Source organism: Coffea eugenioides, chromosome 4, assembly GCF_003713205.1.
Source record: "Coffea eugenioides isolate CCC68of chromosome 4, Ceug_1.0, whole genome shotgun sequence".
NCBI classification, from domain to species: domain Eukaryota; kingdom Viridiplantae; phylum Streptophyta; class Magnoliopsida; order Gentianales; family Rubiaceae; genus Coffea; species Coffea eugenioides.
Genome location: NC_040038.1, coordinates 7,362,349 through 7,385,465, shown reverse-complemented (window position 1 = coordinate 7,385,465; position 23,117 = coordinate 7,362,349). Strand labels below are relative to the sequence as shown.

The 23,117-nt window shown below is 34.8% G+C and overlaps 4 protein-coding genes across 5 annotated transcripts in view; 2 read left to right on the top strand and 2 right to left on the bottom strand.

Annotated features, from left to right (window-relative positions):
• The window catches only part of LOC113768918, a 4,285-nt gene extending 2,824 nt beyond the window's left edge, over nucleotides 1-1,461 (top strand). Inside the window, exon 4 of the mRNA XM_027313422.1 lies at nucleotides 1,393-1,461. Coding sequence (XP_027169223.1) covers nucleotides 1,393-1,461 — 69 coding nt within the window. The remainder of the gene's footprint in view (nucleotides 1-1,392) is intronic.
• A 2,359-nt stretch (nucleotides 1,462-3,820) lies between these two features.
• On the top strand, nucleotides 3,821-6,311 carry LOC113768545 (GEM-like protein 7). Of its 2 annotated transcripts, none has more exons than XM_027312948.1 (4): nucleotides 3,821-4,157; nucleotides 4,245-4,337; nucleotides 4,494-4,768; nucleotides 5,947-6,311. In XM_027312948.1, the coding sequence occupies exons 1-4, from the start codon at nucleotides 3,983-3,985 to the stop codon at nucleotides 6,133-6,135; spliced, it is 732 nt and encodes a 243-aa protein (XP_027168749.1). In that variant the 5' UTR covers nucleotides 3,821-3,982; the 3' UTR covers nucleotides 6,136-6,311. The 2 variants fall into 2 exon arrangements, with proteins under 2 accessions (XP_027168749.1, XP_027168748.1); XM_027312947.1 differs by having other exon boundaries at nucleotides 4,242-4,337.
• A 4,962-nt stretch (nucleotides 6,312-11,273) lies between these two features.
• Nucleotides 11,274-11,811, bottom strand: LOC113768917 (kunitz trypsin inhibitor 2-like). Its single transcript, XM_027313421.1, has 3 exons — nucleotides 11,728-11,811; nucleotides 11,644-11,665; nucleotides 11,274-11,554 (listed from the first exon to the last, which is right to left on the bottom strand). Exons 1-3 carry the CDS (start codon nucleotides 11,809-11,811, stop codon nucleotides 11,274-11,276), a joined length of 387 nt encoding a protein of 128 aa, XP_027169222.1.
• Nucleotides 11,812-14,223: 2,412 nt separating this feature from the next.
• On the bottom strand, nucleotides 14,224-15,022 carry LOC113768858 (kunitz trypsin inhibitor 2-like). Its single transcript, XM_027313365.1, has one exon. It carries the CDS (start codon nucleotides 14,994-14,996, stop codon nucleotides 14,364-14,366), a length of 633 nt encoding a protein of 210 aa, XP_027169166.1. The 5' UTR covers nucleotides 14,997-15,022; the 3' UTR covers nucleotides 14,224-14,363.
• Between the last annotated feature and the right edge of the window lie 8,095 nt (nucleotides 15,023-23,117).

The window sequence follows — 23,117 nt, the reverse complement described above, 5'->3', positions numbered from 1 at the left end:
TTAATACGATAGCTTCTTACACTATGGGGAGGGAGAGGGCCTAAAAAAGTCCGGAGTGGCCACCAGCCTTAGTCAATATTCAATATTGGTACTTGCTATAGCTAATTTGACGCACTGTTGTTTACTAGTACACTATATAGAGCCTGCCGGTTTTGGAAACTTCAAAAAAGTACAGCTACTTGAAAATCTTCAAAAACCATTCAATTGGTTTTGTCGTGGTATAAACTGGTCATCATCAAATGTTTGTTTAAACAAAATCAGGACAAAAAAATGTGTTAGGGTTTGTATTTTTGTGCACCTCGTGTTACTCGCACTTTGATTCAGAAGACGTATCAAGAAGCCCTTTGAAATTTTGGAGGCGGTCAATGAAGTTTATCAACAAATTTCTTGTTAAAATAATGAAGACAACTTTGGTGTTTGTCGGATTTCATGATTAATTTGAACTAGTAGACTACAATGACCAATTACTTTAACCAAGAAAATTTTTTTTAAAAAAAAAACTCTATAACACTTGTAACACTTGAACTCAGATTTGGGTTAACTCAGAAAAGATGTCTAAGCTTTGGCTGCATATAATTTTGAATTTAACTCGAGTAATAAACAAGTCAAAATGGATTCGGTGTTCGTAGAATCCTAAATCTGACTTAGAATTCCAATATTGGAATCGAAAACAAATTAAGATCGAAAATAATAATATCGTGGAAGTAAAAAAAAAACCGTATCTATTTTCTTGATGGGCTTATGCTTGTACAAATAAAATGACAGATGGACTAACAAATCTTCATCTTTCGGGTTTGTTTTCTACTTCTACTTCTACTTCATGCTCAAAAGTCAAGATAACTAATGCAAGAAACAAAACCTTAATTACATACTAAATGTTAAGCAAACAAAGGTCTCGTTTGACAAATGAGTTTTTTGGATATTTATCTAAAATTTTACTGTAGCTTATTATAGAAGTTGTAGAAAAATTTTTTGAAGTGTGTAAATTTTTGAGTATTTTAAAATGTATAATTTAAAAATTTTGAGGAATTTTTTGAAGTTACCGTAACTAAAGTTGTTAAAAAATTTGTAGAAGACAAATTTGGCCAAAAACAGGGCAGCTGACTCGGTAATGACAAGGTCAATCAATGGTCAGTGGATCTTCATGTCCTGGAGGTTATCTTATCAGCGCACGCTTCAGTCCAGTCAATTTTCTGTGGGTCATGCCGACCGGTCAGCCGGATGGGTGACATTGTGCAGCAGGTACAAGAAGACGATGCCCAGAAGACGATGGAAAAAACAAGAAGACGATGCCCAGAAAATTCTAATGCAGAAGAAGGCGGCCCTTTTTTATATATATATATTTTTTACTGATATTATTATTATTGGTTTTTTTTTTTACTGATATTATAGTATTCCACACTAGACATGGATGAATTGAGAATACTAATTGCAAATTCTTTCTCAACCACCACCTGGTAACTTCCGAGGAAAAAAGCGACAGATGAGATGATCACGAATGAAAGAAAACGAAGAAACGAAGATCAAATATAGTCACAGGCCTTCAACAATTGTTATATTAAGCAGTCCAAGATAGCCTGCAGTGCTGAAATCCAGCTGACTGCCTCTGATCTTTCGAAAGGAGGGAAAAGAAAAAGGGTAGAAAAGAGTTGGGTTTTGTCCGGTTTTGTTTGATTGATTCTTGTAGCTCCTTTAAGATTGTATATGTATCTCGTTAAAGTCTAGTACAAATAAAATTCACGAGTATATCAAAATTATATGAGTTTATACCAAAAGAAGCGCCGTGATTTTGAGGTAGGGATGCTCATTCTCTACAAAGCCATGATTATCTCAAAAAAAAAAAATGGTAAGTTTTGAATTAGTACTAGGTTTGTTTGGACAGTGAAATTATTTCAAATAATATTTCGCTTGCATTATAAACACATTTTTCAGTTCACCTTTTATATTCACAATTACCTTTTTATTTCACATATATCGCATCACAGAAAATGTTACAGTAATTATTCCAAATAATATTTCAAATAATACTATACCCTAGTAATTCACTCTTAAATACATTTATTTTAACAGTAACTAATACATATACGGAAAGTCACAAAAATTTATTCCACATTTACTTTATGTTCAAAATGAATTAGACTCTTAAAAAATAAATATATATCTTGTGAAAACAAATAAAATTACAAAAAAAAAAAAGGTTGACCTGACTACCGTCGGTCCCATCCCAAGTCCAAGATCGTATAGGTCACAGTCATTTAGGCCCCATTTTCCACTGTTATTGCACAAGTAATAGTAGTAAAACTACGATTAATCTCGTCATTTTTCTAATTATTATTATTTTTTTACTTTTTATGCTCCTATAAATATGTTACCAGTATCATGTAGAATATACATAGAGTCATAACTACATCTATCAGATGTCTCCCCCGAAGAGACGTTATAATAATAACTACCTCTATGACGATGAAATGTGCATCAAAAGTCCAAGTCTCCGTCAACTCTTCTAAAAATTTCAAAGCCGGCGGCCACTATGGTCTGATCTAATCTACTCTGCAATATTTTTTCTTCCTAATGATATGTAAAACTAAATTCACGCACTCCATGATGCTTTGGTGAAATTAGGGTAGTAGCCATTCTTACTCCATGATTCTATGCTTTTTGGTCAATTGTGAATAGATCCAATGCTTTTTTTTTGTTTTTTTGTGTTTATTCTAAACGGCAACATTTTCAATTCATTATTTAATGGATACAAAAACCATAGAGTACATGCAAGATAAAATTAGAATATAAAATGAAAGCAAATAATTGTTTTTTTAATACTAAACTCAACAATCGTGCATTATACATGATAGTCAATATAAAAGGACAAAAAGGAAAGACAAAAGAACAAGAAAGCATATGCCACTGTGAGCCGTGAGGTCCGGTCTTCCCTCCCTCCCTCCCTCCCTCGGGGTAACTAGTACAAAAAGGAAAAATACACCATCATCTAGTAAATTCTTCTCTAGGAAAAATACTCCACCACTGAGCTAAACCCTGCTTGCGCGGTAGGTCAGCAAAAAAAGTCCAAGAATTGTGTCAAATCACTCCATTGATTTAGTAAGGTCTGTGTAACTACTAACCCGTAACATAAAATCTCTTTAGGCTCTCCTTCCCCTCTAGTTTAGGATAGATAGGTTGTCTAATAGTTGTCGTTTCGAAAAAAAAAATCTAGTAAATTCTTTTCTATGACTTCACAAGGAGAAAAGCAAAAAGTGAATAATCAATAAAATAAAAAGAAGAGCAACCATAAAATAACTAATTTGGTATGTTGCACAATAATTTAAGAATTTTTTTAACGGATGCTCTTAGACACTCGTTACAGACCTAACTTTCACTTAATTTATCATATATATACACATATTAACAATTATTATCTTCTCTTATATTTATATACTTTTTATATTTAATTTTACCTGTTCCCTCTTGTATTTATTATTTTCCTTAATTAAGTTTATACTTTTAATAATATAATACTTGAAATATATTTTAACTAGTGCCTTACAAGCACGCGCGCTAGATAAATCAATAATTTAATGCAAATTTAAGTGAGATACGGCCGAATCACATCCTAACAAATTAATTTATATATATTAAATCGTTATAATAATTTTTGTCATACCACAAAAACATATAAGTGAAAAATGTTAATCCTCACTATTATACGGAGGCTCACCGACAGTGCATAACCTGCCACCAATGAGCGACGGTACATCACCGCTGCATTAATTATATTCCGAGCTAGAGGATATTTCCTACCCCCTTCCCTCCCTTCTTCCTCCTACTTACATATGATACTAGAAGAAGTATAACGAAACAAACTACAGCTAATTTTCACCGGGACAGAGTCATTATTATAGTCTCCGTATTCCTCCCAAGTCCAAGCAGTGGAAATATACTTAGTACTCTGATTAATTCATTCCGCGTTGAGGTGCTAAAAATCAATATGAAGAACGATCATCATCAAGAATTTGATCATCATCAAGATTATTTCTTTCAGATGGGTTCTTATGGAACTGCAACTCCTGAAAGTGAGAGGCCCACTTCATTTTCTGAACCTGCTACCTCATGCCAGAGTCCCTCCTCCTCAGCTGATCCTCTTTCCCCGATCTTCAAAACCGGTAAGTTTCATGAATTTCAGGAGATTTAATTTCTGCCTTTTTGGAAAGATTTTGGTCATTGATTTGTTTGAATTTTAACTGCAGAAGACAAGGGAGACGATTCCAAGGTGGTGGTTCAAAAGAAGAAGAAAAAATTAGAGAGGAAGGCCAACAGTTATGTTTACAGAATTCGTGAGCATGGTACGCTATCATTGTTAATGTTTTTGTCCTAGTATGTGATTGAGAATTTTCGTTGTGCAGTTGCTCTCTGCTTGTTGCAGGGGGAATATTTAGTTCTTGAAAAATTTCGAACGCGTCTTCTAAGCAATAAATTTGGTTGTTATTGTGAATTTGCAGTGAAATTGGGGCCTAAATTTTCTGAAACAGTGAAGGGGAAGTTGAGTTTGGGGGCGAAAATAATTCGAAAAGGGGGGCGAGAGAATATATTCAGGCAAATATTTAGTGTAAGTGATGGGGAGCAGCTGCTAAAAGCTTCGCAATGCTATTTGTCAACAACCGCTGGTCCAATTGCTGGAATCCTCTTTATTTCCACCGAAAAGGTTGCTTTCTGCAGTGAAAGACCAGTTACCTTATCGGCCTGTCCCGGAGGTGTTGTTAGAACACCATACAAGGTAATTATTAATTATACTACGTCTAAACAAATAGATTGTTGTACCACAGTTATGAAAATAAACTACCACACCACCTCTCTCTCTCTCTATCAGCTAACTCTCAAAAAAAAAAAAAAAAAAGGAAGAAGAAGAATTACATAATTTATGGTAAACTGATGGATGTTTTTATATTGGAGTATTAAGTTTTTCTTTAAAAAAAAAATATGGTTTGATTTTCCTAAGGAAGAAAAAGGAGATTATTGCAATTCATTTCTGCTAATTATACAGATAACTAGCATGCCGGAAATCCCTTTTTTTTGGGTGTGTGTGTGTGTGTGTGTTTTTTTTTTGGTATTGTATTGGTTGTTCCTTTGAGCAGTTAGTTATTGGCAATGAGTAGTTGATCTACTATGAGCGCGATGTGTTTGATAGTAAATTATTTGAGATAATTTTGTGAAGTAGCATTTTTTTTATGTGATACACGTGAAATAAAAAAATAATTAAAAAATATGTTGATGATATAAACAAGTTAGTGTTTGTAAATAAGGTGAAAATAATATATAATTCAAACGCGTATAATTGAGAGATGAGTAGTTGTATATAATTCATACCTAATCTCATAAAGTGCCCTTCTACTATTGGATGAACTTCAACTGCCAACTTCTCATTTTGCTTTTAAATCGATGGTTAAAAGTTAAAAGCTTTAAAATGCACCATTTTGAAGAAGAATAAAGAGAATAGTCTCATATTACCAAAAACCCAGCAAAAAAGAGAGAGAGAGAGAGAAGTCTCTGTCCCTCCGATTTTTTATTCATTTCTTTCTTGTCAGTTGTCGCTCTTTTTCCTTGGCAATTTCTTCCGAACCTGAAATTTCTGCTTGAACTTGAAAGCCGACAATGTATGTATATATAGGGGGTCACCAGCCCCGGGCGTTGGCTAGACCCTAAAGAACAGGTGACAACCACTTGGATTGTTGAATTTTAACTTTGGAATGATATATATATAGCTTGGACCTGATAAAATGGTGTAGTGATTCTAGAAAGTGAAAAGTGGGGAAAATTACCTTTTTCATCAGTACTTAAATTGATGTCAAAGTTTCTATTTAGTCCCTTCACGCCGCGGTTAATTTCTTCAGTTGAGTCGTGAAACCCTCAATGTCAACAACTCTTCATTAATTACTGATATGCTTGCCTTTACAGGTTTCAATCCCCGTGAGAAAGGTCAAAAAGGCCAATGAAAGTGCGAACGTTGAGAAGCCGGCAAAGAAGTACATAGAAATAGTTACCGACGACAATTTCGAGTTCTGGTTTATGGGATTTGTACGCTATGAAAAAGCCTTGAAGAATCTCCGCAAGGCAATTTCCATGTCCAGCTCAATGCCCTTTTAGGTTTAGCAAAGTTCGGGTAGAGCAATATACAGTTGTGCTTAGCGTATGGTCTCGTGAAGATGAGAAGAGTCTTGCATTAGTTTGTAATTCTCCGCTCATTCAGTCAACGGTGTGAGATTTAAGTCGTTTGGATTGTTATTTTTAGAAGTTTTTGTAGAAGAATATATTATAGTAGTTTGATGTATATGAGATAAAAAGATGATTAGAAAATGTGTTCACGAAAAAACAATTTTCATGTCCAACGCAATGCCCTTTTAGGTTTAGCAAAGTGTGGGTAGGACAATATATAGTTGTGCTTAGCATATGGTCTCATGAAGATGAGAAGAGTCTTGCATTAGTTTGTAATTCTGTATTGATTCAGTCAACGTTGTGAGATTTGGTTTGCCTCTACTTCAATATGTATAGGTCGAGATTTTTGTTTGGCTTTGTGAATTTTACAGCAAAAACAAGCAGATAATAGCGATATTACTTGTTCTTCAAACACAAGGACCTGGCTTTTTTTTTTCCCTCAACAAAAAAGAAAAAATTTTGATACAGACACGTCTCTATGAGAAATTCCTAGCTCTTTGGACTTTCGAACAGCAGAGCAATATTTCACTCAACATGTGGTGTTTGGATTGTCATAAGGTGAAATAATTTATGGCTCTATAAAGTGAAATAATTTACAATCCAAACAGTTGCCACAAGGTTACGAAACTAACAACCGGCTTTTTCTGTAGATTTTTCTCTTTTTTTTTTATTTTTTTTATTTTTCCTTTGTTCAATTCGTTTTTGGCTGCAGTTTGAAAATGAGGTCAGGATAGGTCAATTTCTTAATGAGTCCACCTGCCGTAAACATGAGGATCCACAAACATGAAAATTCCTAAAATTAAGGATGCAGCTTAATTTTAGTTTGTTACTGACGGTATGCTTTAATACATATTTGAAAAAAATGAAGAATTTAGCACAAATTAAAAGGGAGGGCCTACATCATAAATGAGTGATGTCAACATATATTTGTGTGCCCGGTAATTCAGATGGAACTGATTTTGTGTCTTTACAGTAAAGTTCTAAATTCGACTTTTACTTGCTATTGTTGTTGAGTATTTTTGGAGCGAGCTCTGTCTCTCTGGGGTAATTAGTCTGGTGATTTCAGGATATTCCTCCATACACCAAAATATATATATATATATATATATATATATATATATATATATATAACAAGAACTTGTTTGAACGATCGCCTGAGATGAACATAGCTCGGATCATTTGGCGTCTTAGATTCCTCAAAATGACTTGCTATTGGATCGTCCGCATCTCCCCCGTCTGATTTGTCTCCTTTGTCGGTTGTGGTTTTTACACAATTTCTATCCGTTGCCCCCCATACACGGGCATGTAGTACTGTTGCTGGTCCTGCTTTGAAACTTTCAACAACGCTCCAAGTCCAACCATATCTAATCAATCTGTTTGAGAGACCCTTCCTCTTATGATATATATGCTCCGAGGTCTATTTGGTAAATTGGGAGACCGTAACAACTCCAGGCAAGACTCTTGGTGGGCTTGGCATTAGGAAGACTGTTGATGTGAATGCAATAGCAATGGTTGGGTTGTGCTGAAGAATTATGCAAGAGGAAGAAAAACCTTGGGTTAAAATTCTGAATCATAAGTATGTGGATTCCTTAACCACCAGACATAAGAAAAGAGCGATCCTTAACCATATCAAAGGATCTATGAACCAGAAGAGTCTTATATAATTGGAGTAGACCTTTATAATTAAGGAGTGGGATGGGCCATCAATAATGGAAAACATGGTAGGATTTGGCTGGAAGATTGGACTTCTTTGGGGCCTCTAAGGAGTTTAGTTTCTGGTTCTCTTCAATTTAAAGGAGGATTCCCTCATTATTTCCTCTATCTTTGGAGATAGAGGTTGATGAAAATTTGATTGTATTTCTTTTGAACTTTCTGATTGTATCACCAATACCATTAAAGCCATTCCAAGAAGTTAGATGTCAGATGTTCAAGACTCCATCATTTGGAAAGCTAACACTAAGGGTCAGTTCTCTTTGAAATATAATGTTCATCTACTGGGGATTGAAAGTACAAAGATGCGACTGAGTAAGATATTTCATGGGTTTGAAAAATTTTTAGCAAACAGTCGAGTGCAATATTTCTTGTGGGTTGCCTGTCAGGATAAAATTCTCACAAAAACTAACCTTTTTAAGAGAAAAATAAGATTTATGCTTTCTTGAATCTAACCTTAAGAGGCTGATCACTCTGCCCCCAAGAGTCTGCTTCCTTTGTAACCACCGTTGTTACCGATGTTAATTGTGTTTACATTCAGCAAAAGGACAAAATGAATGCGTGCATAGAAAAATAAAGTAGGACTTTTCATATCTCTCAATTTTGAACCAATTGGCAATTGCTCAGTATTGGTCCGTGTCCCGGAATTTGCTTCAAAATCCACCAATATTCCACAAAATTTTGTCTACGAATCCCACAAACCTGATTTTCACTAGTGAATTTGATGTTGACGTAACTGGATTTTCGAATAACTTTATGAACAGAGGTGAGAATGTGATCGATTGCGATGCCATTGGCAGTCAATCATCACCTTCACAAATTGAAGTGCACAAGTGTGGTTTGAACCACTTTGTAGCATGACTAGGGGTGCATTTAAATTGAGTTGAGCTCGATTAGTAAGATAAAATAATTGAATTTGAATTCGAACTCGAGTTGTTTGAACTTCTAGAAGTCAGGTTCAACTTTAGTTTACCTTACTCGAATTCGAGTTTAATTAAGCCTAATTGAGTCTAATCAAACTTAATTAAGTCTATTCAAATATCATTGAGTTTAATCAAGCATATTCAAATATAATCGAATTCACCAAATAAAAATTACATTTCACAATAATAAATATAAAAACTTGAAAACTATATATATATACTTCCTCCCTTTTTTTATAACTGACGTTTAAGGTTTTGCACACCAATTAAGAAAAGTTTTTCATTGCTTAAATCTGTATACTACTTTCCTTTTATACCCTCATTAATTGTCCAATTCACCCATGTTTTTCTCTCACTAGAGTACTAAATGGTGTTGTTTTACTAGGCCAAAAGCAATGCAAACTAACTCCCACCAAACTAAATGTTTCTAAAATGAAACTAAATGTTTCTAAAATGAAAAACTTTCCCACCAAAAATTTTCACCTAAATTTTTAACCTGAAATTTTAAACATTTTTAACTCCCACCAAATATTTTGAGAGGCTATAAGGACTTCACTATATAAACTAGTCTCAAGAGAAATACATTATTTGTATTCTTTTAGACATGGCTTCAAAACATAAACAGCCTCTTCTTGAAATAGATTTAAATATTGAATTCACACAAGCACATGTTGAAGATGGAAGTACTCTAGGAGTAATAATTACTAGGAGTAGTAATTAAGAACCCTGTGTTGGAAAAGAGAGATAAAAGGGTAAAATTGTGAAAAAATAATTAATACTGTATGGGGATAATAAAACGACAGATAAAAGTACACTAGAGCAAATTTCTTAAACGTCAGTTATAAAAAAAGGGAGGAAGTATATCGATATATATATATATATATTAAAAGTTCAATTAGACTTGTCGAGCCAGAAATTCACTAGTCAGTAGCAATTTACTAGTCCTTTTTTTGGTGAAATCTTCAATTAGGCGTTAGTGAAATCTTCAATCCTTCAAGATACTCTTTTTCTTCTTCTTTTTTTTTTTTTTCCAATTAGGCGTTTAAATCTTCAATTTTTTTGAAGATACTATTGATTTTCTTGGATGTCCATATTTGACGGATTAAAATACTGAATACGATTGCTACCTATTTATTTTGTAGTGCATCAATCTTTACGTACGCTATTCTGCGTCTTTCCCTTGAATTTATAAGTGCTAACTTCTTAGCAGAAAAGTTATCCAGCATGAAAATGAAATTCGCCTAAATTAAGACAACGAAAATTGACAACTGAATGAGTTTACCAGAAGAAACTACAATTGCTGCGCGTTATGGAAAGGAAAATTAAACTTGGATATCAGTTTTTGTATTGTTAGGAACATGACATCGTAGTCCAAGCTTTCTGGTTTGAAGGCATCTGTAAACCTGAGTCCACTAGTGTTGCAACTTTCAGAGGTTACACATCTACTACTATGTAGTATTTTCTGCCAACAAAAAAAAAAAATTTTTTTGGGGGACTTCCAATTAAGCCATCGGTCTTGATATTTCAACAGAAACAATAACGTTAGATAGGAATACAACAATTAAAATTTCGACCACAATTCTCCTTTTATGCCGTGTCTTCTTCACTGTCACAGAAAAGCTCAGACTACGATGCCATGTTCCATGGCGGTAAGAGTAGAAAACCTGTGATCCGAGTTAACTTTCCTTTCCGTACTGAGCATATGTAGTTTCTTTTGGTAAACTCATTTTGTTGTCAATTGTCATTGTGTTTTATGGTTCAATTTCCTTTTCCTGCTGGATAAATTTTCTGCAAAGCAGTTAGCATTAATTTTCAAGAGTTTCATAACCAGGGTTAAATTAAAGAAAAAGACCCAGAACTGCCTAGAGAGTGAGGTACCACAAAGTAGAAATATGTTGCACTCATCCAGTATTGAATCCGTGAATTATGGACATCGGAGCTGGTCAATATTTTCTTCAAGAAGGGATTGAAGTTTTCACAACCGTAAGACTTCGTTACCCAAAAAAAAAAAAAAACGATTGGTTAATTGTGTCTAACTTGAACGTGACATGATTATTATGCTCGCTTAGTTCTTAAGTTGTTTTTAGACGGAAAGGAAACAAATAGGCATGAATTAATGTAAGCCAGAAACCTTTGCATTTGCTGATGGTAATGAAAGACTAACACGGAGGAGGCAGAGGGTTGGAGATGTTGCCATGGTACTATCAAGTGATATACATACGAAACTGCAGAAATTTATTTTAGAAAGCATTGTTTTAGTCACTATAGTGGATGTTGCTATCCATTTCCTCTAATATGATTTTTATTTTCTTCTTTCGATATATAGTGAAGAAAAGGAAAATAAGAGGTTCTTTATTCAGTGCAATTAATACAACAGTACGTAGAACAGCACAGTAAGTTCCCTTATTTACCCTTTTTTTCAAGTATAACACTTTTTTATGCTTTCTTGAAAGTAACCTTCAGTGGTTGATTACTGAGGCCCAAAAGTCTTCTGCCATTGTCAAGAATAACACCAATATTCCCACAAACTGGTCTGCAGTAATTACAGACAGCAGGACAAAAATAAAAGATGTAGGCATCTTCATATCTTTGAATTCCAAACCAATTGCTTAGTGTTTCACGTCCAGGATTTCCTTTAACTCCACCGGTCGTCACAAAAAATTGATTTGGAACATCATCATTGTACTCAAGTCTCAACATAGTCGATAAAACAGAGACTGTTGAGCCAAAGAATTCAATGTTTAGATCAGTTCCTAAAGGAACAATATGATCGTTAGGGTTCACTGGGAGAATGTAAGTGGAATACCATTGGATGTCTGGTTCAGTACCTGGATAACATCAGGTGGGCAGGTGAGATTTCCTCTGCTTTGTAGTCCTAGCCCACCACCACCTGTATGCTGCCATCAGGTGGCACTATATAGTAATCGACACCAACTTGGACGACATTTCCATCAATGCCCAATGTTAGGTTCATAAGTAAAAGATTATGCTCCACATTAGTTAAGAAAGAGTGGTTAATATGTAAGTAAGGGTTTGGGATCTAACAGTTTAAACTTTTGAGTTAAAATTGGATTTTTGACTTACATATCGGACTCTTTGATGGGCTCTCTCGAGATGTTTCTTTCTAACAAGTGATATCAGAACTTCTGATTATGAAACTGGACTACTCATAAGCAAGTGGATTCTTCTCAGAGTTGGGTCGGTAAAAATTCTCTTTTTAATGGTGGATCGATGTGTCAAAGAGTTTGGTTGATGTTGGACCTAGTGCACCATGAGTTTGGCAGGAGTTTTGGTTGGTGTCAGACCAAGGAGCCAAGGATTGGTAGGGGCTCAGAATCTAGTTTAGATGTTGAAAAAGAGTGGGTTCATGATTGGTAGAAGAGGTGACTTTAGGTATTAAGGTGAGTTTGTGTTGAGTATTAAAGTGAGTTCAGAGAAGAGATTGTAAACTTGGGTTTAATGTGAAGAGCTATTCATGAAGAGGGAAATTTGTTAGGTTCATGAGTAAAGGATTATGTCCTACATTAGTTTGAGAGACGGAAAAAGTGCGGTTAATATGTAAACAAGGATCCGAAACCTAATAGTTTAAGATTTTGGGTCAGAGTTGGATTTCATACTTACATATTGGGCTCATTGATGAGCTCTCCGAGGTGTTTCTCCATCCAGGTGTTTCTCCCTAACATCCAGCACTGGATTTTGAAGATGACGGAATCTATTAAAATTAATGGGAACGGATGAAATAACAAAAATACCCTGCTATAACTAAGTAAAAGGCAGCTCAACAAAATTATTTGTTTCATTCTCTAAAGAGAGAAAATTGAGGGATAAGAGGTAAAACATGTATATTTGTTAAAATTTAGGTATAAAAAATTTGTTTTTAGATTTCAATAAGTCATTTCCGTTAATTTTAATGGATTCCGTCACCTTTACAATTTAGTTCAAAACATGAGGTGTCGTTTTATACGTTTTGAAATCACGGAGCTTTTCTATATATTAGATTTACCCCAAAGGCTTTTTTGTTTTTTACCCTTAATGATTTGATAATTGATTTTCTCAAGGGGGCTTACTTTAATATTAGGCCCTGATTATGAAGTAGAAATCAAGGTGTGAAATATCACTTCTGTGAGTTGCAAAATTTGCAACTATGGTAGGTTTCTGGATTCTAATTAATTAGGCTCAGGTTGACAAATGCCTTCAAACATGAAAACTTGGACCACAATCGATGAATTGCCAAAGAAGCAAAATCAGATATATCATCTTATTCTGGTTGAATTTTCCTTCCCGTACTGGATAAGTAAATAGCTTCAGCTCAAAGGTCTCTATGAATAGTCAAGACTTTGAATAATAAGCCTAGAATCTGTTCTACCTTGGACTTTTTCACAAGACTTAATAAGCTTTTGAAGTTGCAAGGGTGGTGAATGTGCAGGCCCTGGTCGCTTGACCACGCAAAATTCTGCATTTATTTGTTGACTACGGGAAAAAGAGAAAAATTTATCATGTACTGTTCTTATATCTTTCCCATTGCACTAACCGGTTACCAGTCTGGAATTTGTGAGCGGAAAATATTGGATATCAAGAATCCAGAGAATATACTGCAGGAGCCTAAATATTTTACTTTTTGTCACTGATTTGGTTCAAGCCCTAAAGAAATAAGAATGAGGAAATTAAGGTGAAAGAAAAAAAGATAAAGCCAGAAGTAAAATGTTTAAACGTATTTACACGTATCCAGATTAGTGCAATGATGAGTTTTCCCAACATATTCAGAGAATGACTTGGAATGTGATAAAACTCGATTTCAATTTTATGTAAAGTTCATAAAAATTACTGCAGCACAATAGTAACTAAATGAAGCTCCACCCAATTCTTCTTTCTTAATCTGGATAGCTAACGTAAGCTTTTCTAATTTCTGTTTGTTCTAATAGAGTTATACCTCCTTATATTCAGGTAATGCTTCAGAAAGCAATCAAACAGCTGAAGGTTAATTGCGCTCAGAGGTCCTATACCTTTTTTCAAAGGTTCATCCTTCAATTATTAAATAATTTTATTTACTACATAAAGCTGCAAATTGTATGCTAATGTCTTCTTCATCGTGATTGTGACAAAATTCAGCAGTTTTCCATTACATCCGTGTATTTGATTCGGTTGGTGACCGACAAATCATATGCTGTACAATTTTTCTTAAGATAGTTCCTTTTTCTTTTCTTTTTTTGTTTCAGTATTATTAGGTTTGTTAGGAAGCATAAGAACTCAAAGAAATCTAAATGATGTACTCAATCATTTTCAGTTGAAAAGAGAAACAGCTTGTAATTTGTAAAACCACGAAACATGACTAGCAGCATGGCTCCACCGCCATATGAGCAAATAAATCAGAAACTAAGAGGAAGTATAAAGAGAGATCTCAATAGTATGGAGATGGTAGTATTCACTTATTTCAACAATAGTATAAAGTGTACATGAATTAACAGTCACAGTAATTTATTTAATTCAAGGTTGACTTGGAGGAATGTCTAAAGATGTATAAAATCTCTAGGCCCTGGTAAACACAACCTTGAATGGCGCTGGTTGATTTAGTGCCAAAGCCCTCTTTCCATTGTCCACGAGGATGCCAATATTTTCACAAAGAAGCAGAATTCCACAGGGATTGCCACACACTTCAGTACCAGGACAGTATTTCAGCTGGTATGCATCTTCATAAGTCTGAATTTTGAACCAGTTGTTTATGGTCTGAGGTCCCGTCTTCCCTTCAACTCCACCAGTTTGAATAAATGTTCTATTGCTATTAAGGGTCCATACATGGGATTCAGGACAAGTTACCGGAGGCCTGAAATCGATGAACCTGATGTTTGAATCAGTATCAACTCGGATTATGGAATCACCATCAAATGGTGCGAACATTACTGGGATTCCATTATTACCCTTGTCGGATGCTTGCGCAACTTCATATGGGCAGCGGCTATCTACGCCGGTTGCAAATGTTACTCCCCCACCGTTGCCGCCCTTTGCTGGCAAGATATAGTAGTTCACACCACTACGAAGCTGCTGTCCAGCAGTGTCAAGAACTGGAGCAGGAAATTTTTGAGCTGTGCTTAGTGGAAAGTTAACTGAGAAAGCTAAAAGAAAGGAAGAAATCAGGAGATTAATCAAAATTGGGGTCGTCATTGTCTCCTCTAAACTTAATTTCTTGATGATAGGATGATCGACTAAAGCAGTGAAGATTTTGTTTGCCAAAGGAATGGTATTAATAGAGTTGGCAGGGGGAGGGATTATCTGAGGATGAGGGCATCAGGGCACATGATACATGGTAGAATATCTGCCTTGCAACTTACAAGTTTGATCTAGGTACTTCAGGTCATCAATAGTGGCTGGCTAAGACTAAAAAGTGATAAATTTGTTGAAAAATTATTGAAGGTTAGTCCAGTTCATACCCTAAGTAGATAGATTTGTTAGGCTTTGCATTGCATAGCGTATAGTATTAAATCTTTGAATTTAACAGAAGCAACACAGGTACTACGGCCACGGATTAAAGGAATAGATTAAGCCACGTTACTGGCATATATCATATGATCCCAGTTTCCCCTATGGACTTCCTTTCTTGCGGAAGATGAGTAACCCTAGGATGACTGTATTGTTGAGATATTCAATCATACAGCTGTATATATTGTTATCATATATGTTTTTGTCATGACTTAATTGTAGGAGTAGTTTTAGCTTTCCATTACATGATTTTAAGAATGATTGTATCTTCCCATTTTGTTACAATTCTTGTACCTGTATATAAGCAGACTGCTGGAATCAGTAATAGATACCGGAAGTTTTCTCCAACTTAAAACACTTTTCTTCATAACTTTTCCCCAATCTAAACACTTTTCTTCATGTATCATGATAACTACTACTCTGTAAACTTTTTACTTTTCAATGCATCTCTAATTATAAGAAAAATAAAAAAAAATTGTAATATGGATATAAATGTTCAATTTACTTCGATTAATTCTTATCCATTAAAATGTGGCGTTTAACATGATTAAAAGTCAGAGCACCTACAGAATAAGTTTGAGCAAACTAATTTAACAAAATCCATTGATTAAGGACTATTACCAAAATTTAAGTAGGATCTTGTACTTTATAGAATGAGGAATTTGCTGAGAGAATGAAAAGAGTGCAAGATATTTGGAGCATGCCTGAATTTGTCATTGTTTTAAGCTATATATACATTATTAGTTGATTTTCATTGACGTGGTAGAAGAGTCTTATGCTGAGTTCGAGTTCGAGAGGAGGGACACCGATTTATGGGCTACAAGAAAAATTCCATTGATGGAATACGTCACCAAACAAGCCCTTAAAATTAAAAGAATAAAACTATCAACTTTTCATCTTTCTCCATTGATTGTGATAACAAGACACTCTACTTATAGATTATATGACTTGATCAAAAAAAAAAAAGAAAAACAACATAGGATAAATTACCCTATACAATATTCAACTATGAGAAATTATCTAATACAATATTCAATCTACCAAAAACTAAACAAGACAAAAAAAAATACAGTTAAATAATAATATAGAAATTTACTTGACCAACAAAAAATACTAATAAACTATGATACACAAACTTACTTGTCTAACAAAAGAAAGAAATAATAGAAGAGAAACTTAATTTGACCAAAAAAATGATAAACAATAGCTAGATACTTGACCAACAAAAACTGCTAAATAATAATGGATTAATTTTCTATACATTACTGTGTATATATACACTTTCATCATTTGATGCATGACACATAATTCGAATTTGAATTTGAAATCCAAACATTTGCATATGTATCGTGCATCTAACCGTGATAATGTATACATTATCAGTGTCTATAAAATTTACTCAATAATAATATAGAAACTTACTCTGCCAAAAGGCTTGGAATGTCCTATTTCAAAGAGGGGGAAGTCACCATGGCACGATACATATGCAAATTCGATACATATGTATTTCAAATTCCAAAATAATGTCCTATTTTAATGTAGCTGGACTTCCCCCTCTTTAAAATAGGACATTATTCTAGCTGGCTGGACTTCCCCCTCTCATCCATGGTGACTTGGAATGTAATTGGTCACGTGAAACAAGAAAACCAGAACTATCATTTGATCTCGTTTTCTGTATTTAATTGTTATTCAATATATAGCTTCTGCCAAGAGGCCTAAATGAATTAAAGATTTTGAGCAATGATGTCAAATGTTAGAGCTATCCGGTACGAGCCAACTACTGGATTTTCTTGCAGCCTAATAAGGTCATGTCAAAGTTGACGGGAATGCATGAAAAGATAAATAAAAGCTAAAAGTAGAACTGATCAAATCACAACATTCAGATTTGTTTACCATTATGCAGCAATCAGTTTCTGCTAATTAGTTCTTATCCATCATGCTGAACTCCTATTGGAAACATTAAGATGAATTAGACCGGCCCCATCTAGTTATGTTCCTCTTAGTACATGTACACTCTTGGTAAGATTTTAATTTGTTAGATGCTGCCATTTATCATAGGCTTTATGCTGTACACCCCAAAAACGTTGAAATCTTTTACAACGTTAGCTTGAGAATTTTCAGATGATCAGTAGCTTCCTACCAGTTATTGATCAAGTTCCAATTTCAGTCAATCCCATGCAGAAACTATATAATGATCGCTTCGGGATCACAAAAGAACTAGCCAATTTCCAAATCCAAAGTTTGGTTGATATCTCAGAAACCTTGAGAATATTTCGCAAATCACAATTTAGTTAGTTATTCTTTTGAAAATAATCTGAACAAGGTTTAATTCAATTGGCCTTTCATAATTGAGTTGAATATGACTTAATGAGTTCCCCCATTTTTTTTTGTTTTTTATCGAGCGGCAACATCTATAATCTATTTATCCTATTTTAAAGAGGGGGAAGTCCAACTAGGCTATATGAGGAGTTAGAAGTGAAAGACCCATCTAAATTAGAAAGATGCACTACTACACTTTCTCTGGATTTTTTAGTACAAGTGTGGAGATTCAAACACCCGATCTACAATCTAAAAGAGATTTTAAATCATTTCTTAGTGACCAACTTACCAAAAACAAGTTGATTACTGAGTTACTTTATCTAAAGTTCATTGTTCTATTGTTAATAAAGTACGATGAATAAATTCAATAATTGGACAACACTAAGACTTTATAATCAAATCATCAGTGGTTTGGAGAGAGCTGTTAGAGTTTGTTTTGCTGTCAAATTCAGAGTTCGAATTCTGTATCTAACAGTAGAGGATGATAAGAGTGTGGGGAGGGTAGTAAGGTTTTTAATAAATATATATATATATATATATATATATATATATATATATATATATAAAGACGGAGAGTCGGACCACTACTAACGAACTTTATACATGCTACATTATTCGGTCGGACATGACTGTAATTAAAATGCTTGTGACAAGTTAAAAACACAAGACTCTAATCATTAGGACTTCCTGAAGACAATCTTGAGTGGTGGTTGATTTATTGCCAAACGTCTCCTCCTATTGTACATATAGATTCCAATGTTTCCACACAAAACTCTGCAGGGTTGACGGGGGGCACTGGGACAATATTCGATTTGATAGGCATCTTCATATTTCTAAATTTCGAACCAGTTTCGTAAGGTGTCACGTCCAGGGTTCCCTTCAACTCCACCAATAGTAACAAAAGTGGAGACCGCGATTCATTGTCTAGACATTGGATTGAGGAAACCACTGGGCCAATGGTTCAGTGGCCACCAGGGAGGGGCTTAAGTCCTCATTGGATTGTAAGTGAGGGTTCAAACTTCACCTGCAACGAAAAAAGTCCAAGGATTGTGCCAGAGCACTCTCTTGGTCTAGTTGGATCTGCATACCCACTAGCTCCCTACCACAACCTCCTTAGACTCCCCCTCCCCCTAGATTAGGATAAAATAGGTTATACAAATGTATCGTTGCTGACAAAAAAAAAAAAAGACATTGGATTGAGGACAAATTTTAGGAGACGAGAAATTGATGAACCTGATGTTATGATCAGTATTAGCTCGGATTGTGGTATCATTATCAACTGGTGAGAATGTTAAATGGAGGCAATTAGCACCCTCGTTCAGTGACTCCACAATCTCATATGAGCAGCTGCCATTTTTGTCACTTGCTAGTGTTAGACCATCCCCGTTGCCGTGCTCAGCCGGCAAGATATAGTAGTTGGCACCCCCGGTGGAGGGGCTGACCAGCTGTGTCAAGAACCGGATCAGGAACAGTAGGTTGTGCTGTGCCTGGCAAAAAGTTCTCTGACAGTGTGAAAAGAAGGCAAGATATGAATATAAAGCTTGCTGTCTTCATTTTTAGTGTAGTCAATGTTTGCATGAATAGGTTCCTTCCCAGAGGGCAGGTATTTATAGATTTGCAATGAGTAGGGTAATGAGGACGTGTCAAAAATTTAATTGCTTCTCTCTTATGGGTACAATAGTCAGGAATCACGGCTGTATGAAGGTGAATTTGTGATAAGGTTTTATGATCTTTTGTTGCTAAAAGCTGAAACTTACTCCAGAGTCCAGACTAAACATCATATCCTAAATCTGAATAGCTGTTTCGAGATCCTTTGTGTTATATATCTAGCACAAGGCATACGAGTTTGAATTGTAAAGACAGAGCTTAGACGATTCGATGATGGTCTGATGGCAAGTATGTCAATGCATGGCCTGGAGGCCCTGGACGCGAAAGTTGACGGATGAAGCAAAACCAGAACTAGCTATGATATAATAGTCATGGCATTATAGTTTTTGGCTACATTTTTTTCATTTCTAACGGGCCTGAAGTTAAAATAAAAATCTGCATAAGAGCACGATTGATAGTGCAGATCATTCTTTACTCAAATCTATTGTGCAAAAAGTTTCTTAAATATAAAGTCCTATCATTTTGATGGAACAGTGGAGGATTCAGATTCAACATGGGTGAAAACTAGCTAAGTCGAACTTGAATAGTACACCACTCAATATCGGTTTCGACTAAAATACTTGAACTCAAACTCGTCAAACTCTTAAAACTTGAGCTTGAATTTGAATTCCATATAATATTAGTTTATAGGAACTGGAGTTTGAGTTTGATCAAATAATAGCTAAATCAAGGCCAATCAAACTTAAATGGTATAAATTAATATTTTATGCAATTCTAAACAACAAATACAAGATACATTTCACACTAATAGATATATAATTTAGATATTTAATTTCAATCAAAGATACACTGAACTCGATTAAGTTAGACAAACTGTTGAGCATCATATATTAGACTTTAGTTTGAACTCTTCAAATTATTCAAATTCACTTGGACTTGTTCAATGCGAGTTCGATCTCAGCTTCCGAGAGGCACATAAATCGCTAGATTCACCTCTAGGATTCGATTACTTCCCAACCTCAATTGTAGACTGCATGTACGAGTACAGCATGCGAATTAAGATGTAGTGTACGACATGTTAATTTCAATTACATGACCATCTTTTTAAAGAAGATTTAATGTTTTTGTGCAAGGGATAATTGCAGAAACCTCCCTTCAGGTTTCTAACAGTTACACTCACTTCTTTTGAGGTTTGAAAAATAGCACTAACCTCCCCCGAATTTAAGATTTTGGTAACAACTTCAGCCCATGTTAGAGAAAGTGCCATTAAAAAAGTCTTTTGAGAAGTGAGATAATAATTTTGTTCCATTTGTACTCTTTTTTCCTCTTATGAGGTTGTATTAGTAAAAGAATGAACAATATTAAGAGCTAGAAACAATTAGTGAAACTTAGAGGATATATGTGCAAAGATAATAAGGGTAGCAGTAAAACCTTCAAAAAGCAAAAAACATATGTTTAGAAATATGAGATTCTGAAGCATCTAAAGAGATTGTTGCTCAAGCAAGAAAATTTATCTTTGATCAATACAAGAGAGTTTTTTATTGCCATACTTTATAGTATATCGATTTCACACTATTTACCATATTTCGTACACAGTTATGTTCTCCCATGATCGGCACAACAATTTCATCGTACTATAACTAACACCACAACTTCGTGTATTAAGTTAAAATGATAAAGGATTGCTTACCTATCATTTTTTGATTGCCACAGATTTTTAACAGAAAAATCCTCAGATTTTGCCTTGATTTCTGTTTTCTTTCTCCTTTTGTTTCATGAATGCATAAGATGAAATAAGTTCAACCAAAACCTCCGAAACTTATTCTTTTATGAAGCCTTGTCTAGAGGTTTATTTCTCCTACATTTTTCTTGCTTCTGCATCTCTTCTATGTAGAAAATATATGATTAGCATTGTTCATTGTCAATCACAAAATCGCACCATGTTGGAGTATCAATTGGCGCCATTTTGTAAGTGCACTTACAATGCCTAATAAAGCAAAAAATAACAGTTAATGCTGTTTAATTAGCTATTTTAGACTTGTTTATTACCCTAATTTTTTTTTGCCCCGAATTTGTTTACTAACAACCTAAAACTCTTAGGATATAGAAGTAAATTCATCCTATCTTATGTCAACTATAAGCCCCAAATCCATGCTAGGAGAAGTTAGTGCTAATTTTCAAACCTTAGTGGAGGTGAGTGCAACTATCAGAAATTATCCCTTTGTGCAATTGTGCAGCATTTTCTGGGATTGCCAAATGTCACCCAAATATGAATAAAGGCCTACGAGATTATGCATTTATTTTAAGTCCATTCGACAACTCAATAATATAGACCGCCATATTCTGAATGGCCCGTGACAAATCACAACTCAACAATATTGTCCCAGCCAACCACTCGTATTCACCGCTCATTTGCCAATAGCCTCTTAAAGTCTTGGCGGAGGTGAGAGATCAAGGGTTCAACTTTTGCTTTCCACCATATACATGTTATTTAATTATAATTGTCACTTTTGAGTGGCTTCTTTCAGAAAACCGTCAGTTAAAAATTTCCTTCCTAAACTAAACTAGAGTAAGTTATACAAATATTACCGTTACGAAAAAAAAAAAAAAGCTACTCATATTTGCTGCAATCAAGGAATATTACCAATAGGGGTTCCTTAGATCTTTCAGCAGCAGCTCCCTTGAGCATTAAGCGCATGGGCTTATTATTAAGACTTAGGCTCCAATCTGTTGGGGGCCCAAGTTCGTCAGATCATGATGTTTATCAGTGGACAGCCCACGTCCGTGATTCAGCTTTCTAAACGTGGACCTGGCATTGTTGTCAAAGACTAAGCCGCTGGGCTTATACTTTTGCACAAAATTTTAAGCCGTTACTGTTTCTTATTTGTCCATTACTTCGTCAGTACTCAAACAAAACTAATCAGTTAAAATTGTGCGATGAATAAAATAGCAAGTCATGTCCGGAGCCTTCCAAGCAAGAACCATCGCTAAACTCCACTTTGCATGCTTTCCAGAAATGATTAGGTTCAACTATTAGTTTAATTAAAAAGTACTAATAATCAATTGTTATCACCACTAGACTAGAAATCACTTTATAGCAACTTAAAGTAGTATAAAATTGCATATTAAAAGTTCTGCTCAATCTTTTGAAACAGGGAGGAAGTTCTTGGAAATGGCTCCCAACTTGCCAGCAAGTGAAACAAATGAGTGCTACTTCGCTTTTTCTTTGCGCTTTGCTTTCTTTTTTTGGTTTGGTTTGTTTTTTAAGGTATTGAATAGCAGTATAGTTTTCAGATAACATCTTTTTATTGATTGGTAATCTCACAAATACAAACTTCAACACTCAAATTTTGGAGAAGCAATGCGTCCTTAGCACAAAAATAGATAATCTTGGTCTAGAATCTCTACTAATCATCGTTACACATCATTTACACGAACAAAAGCAGACTCTGATCCGGGAACTAACTAAAGACTTCCAGGGGGTTTTGGATCATGGTGATTGTTTGCACCTGCGCCCGAATAGTCTAGGCTTTCAATGTCCATTCTCCCCTCTAAAAATGAAGATTCATTCTCCTCTAGGAGCGCCCTGGACAAATGCTGGTCCATCGCAAACCAAAGAAAAAGAAAGGGAAAAAAAAACAGAGTTTAGATTTTCATTTCAGATTCAGAATCAAGATCTCTGATAAACCTCAATACAGTTTAATAACAATTAGAGCTAGAACATTTCTCCAAGTCCCAAAAACAAAAATAAATAAATAAACAGACCAAGAATTTGTGCTTCAATATGAATCATACTTCGTGGTTTTAGGTTGTTGGAGACCTTGTGGTTCTATATCATAGTAGGTCAAAAAATTTCTTGGCAGTTTAATTTCCATGTTT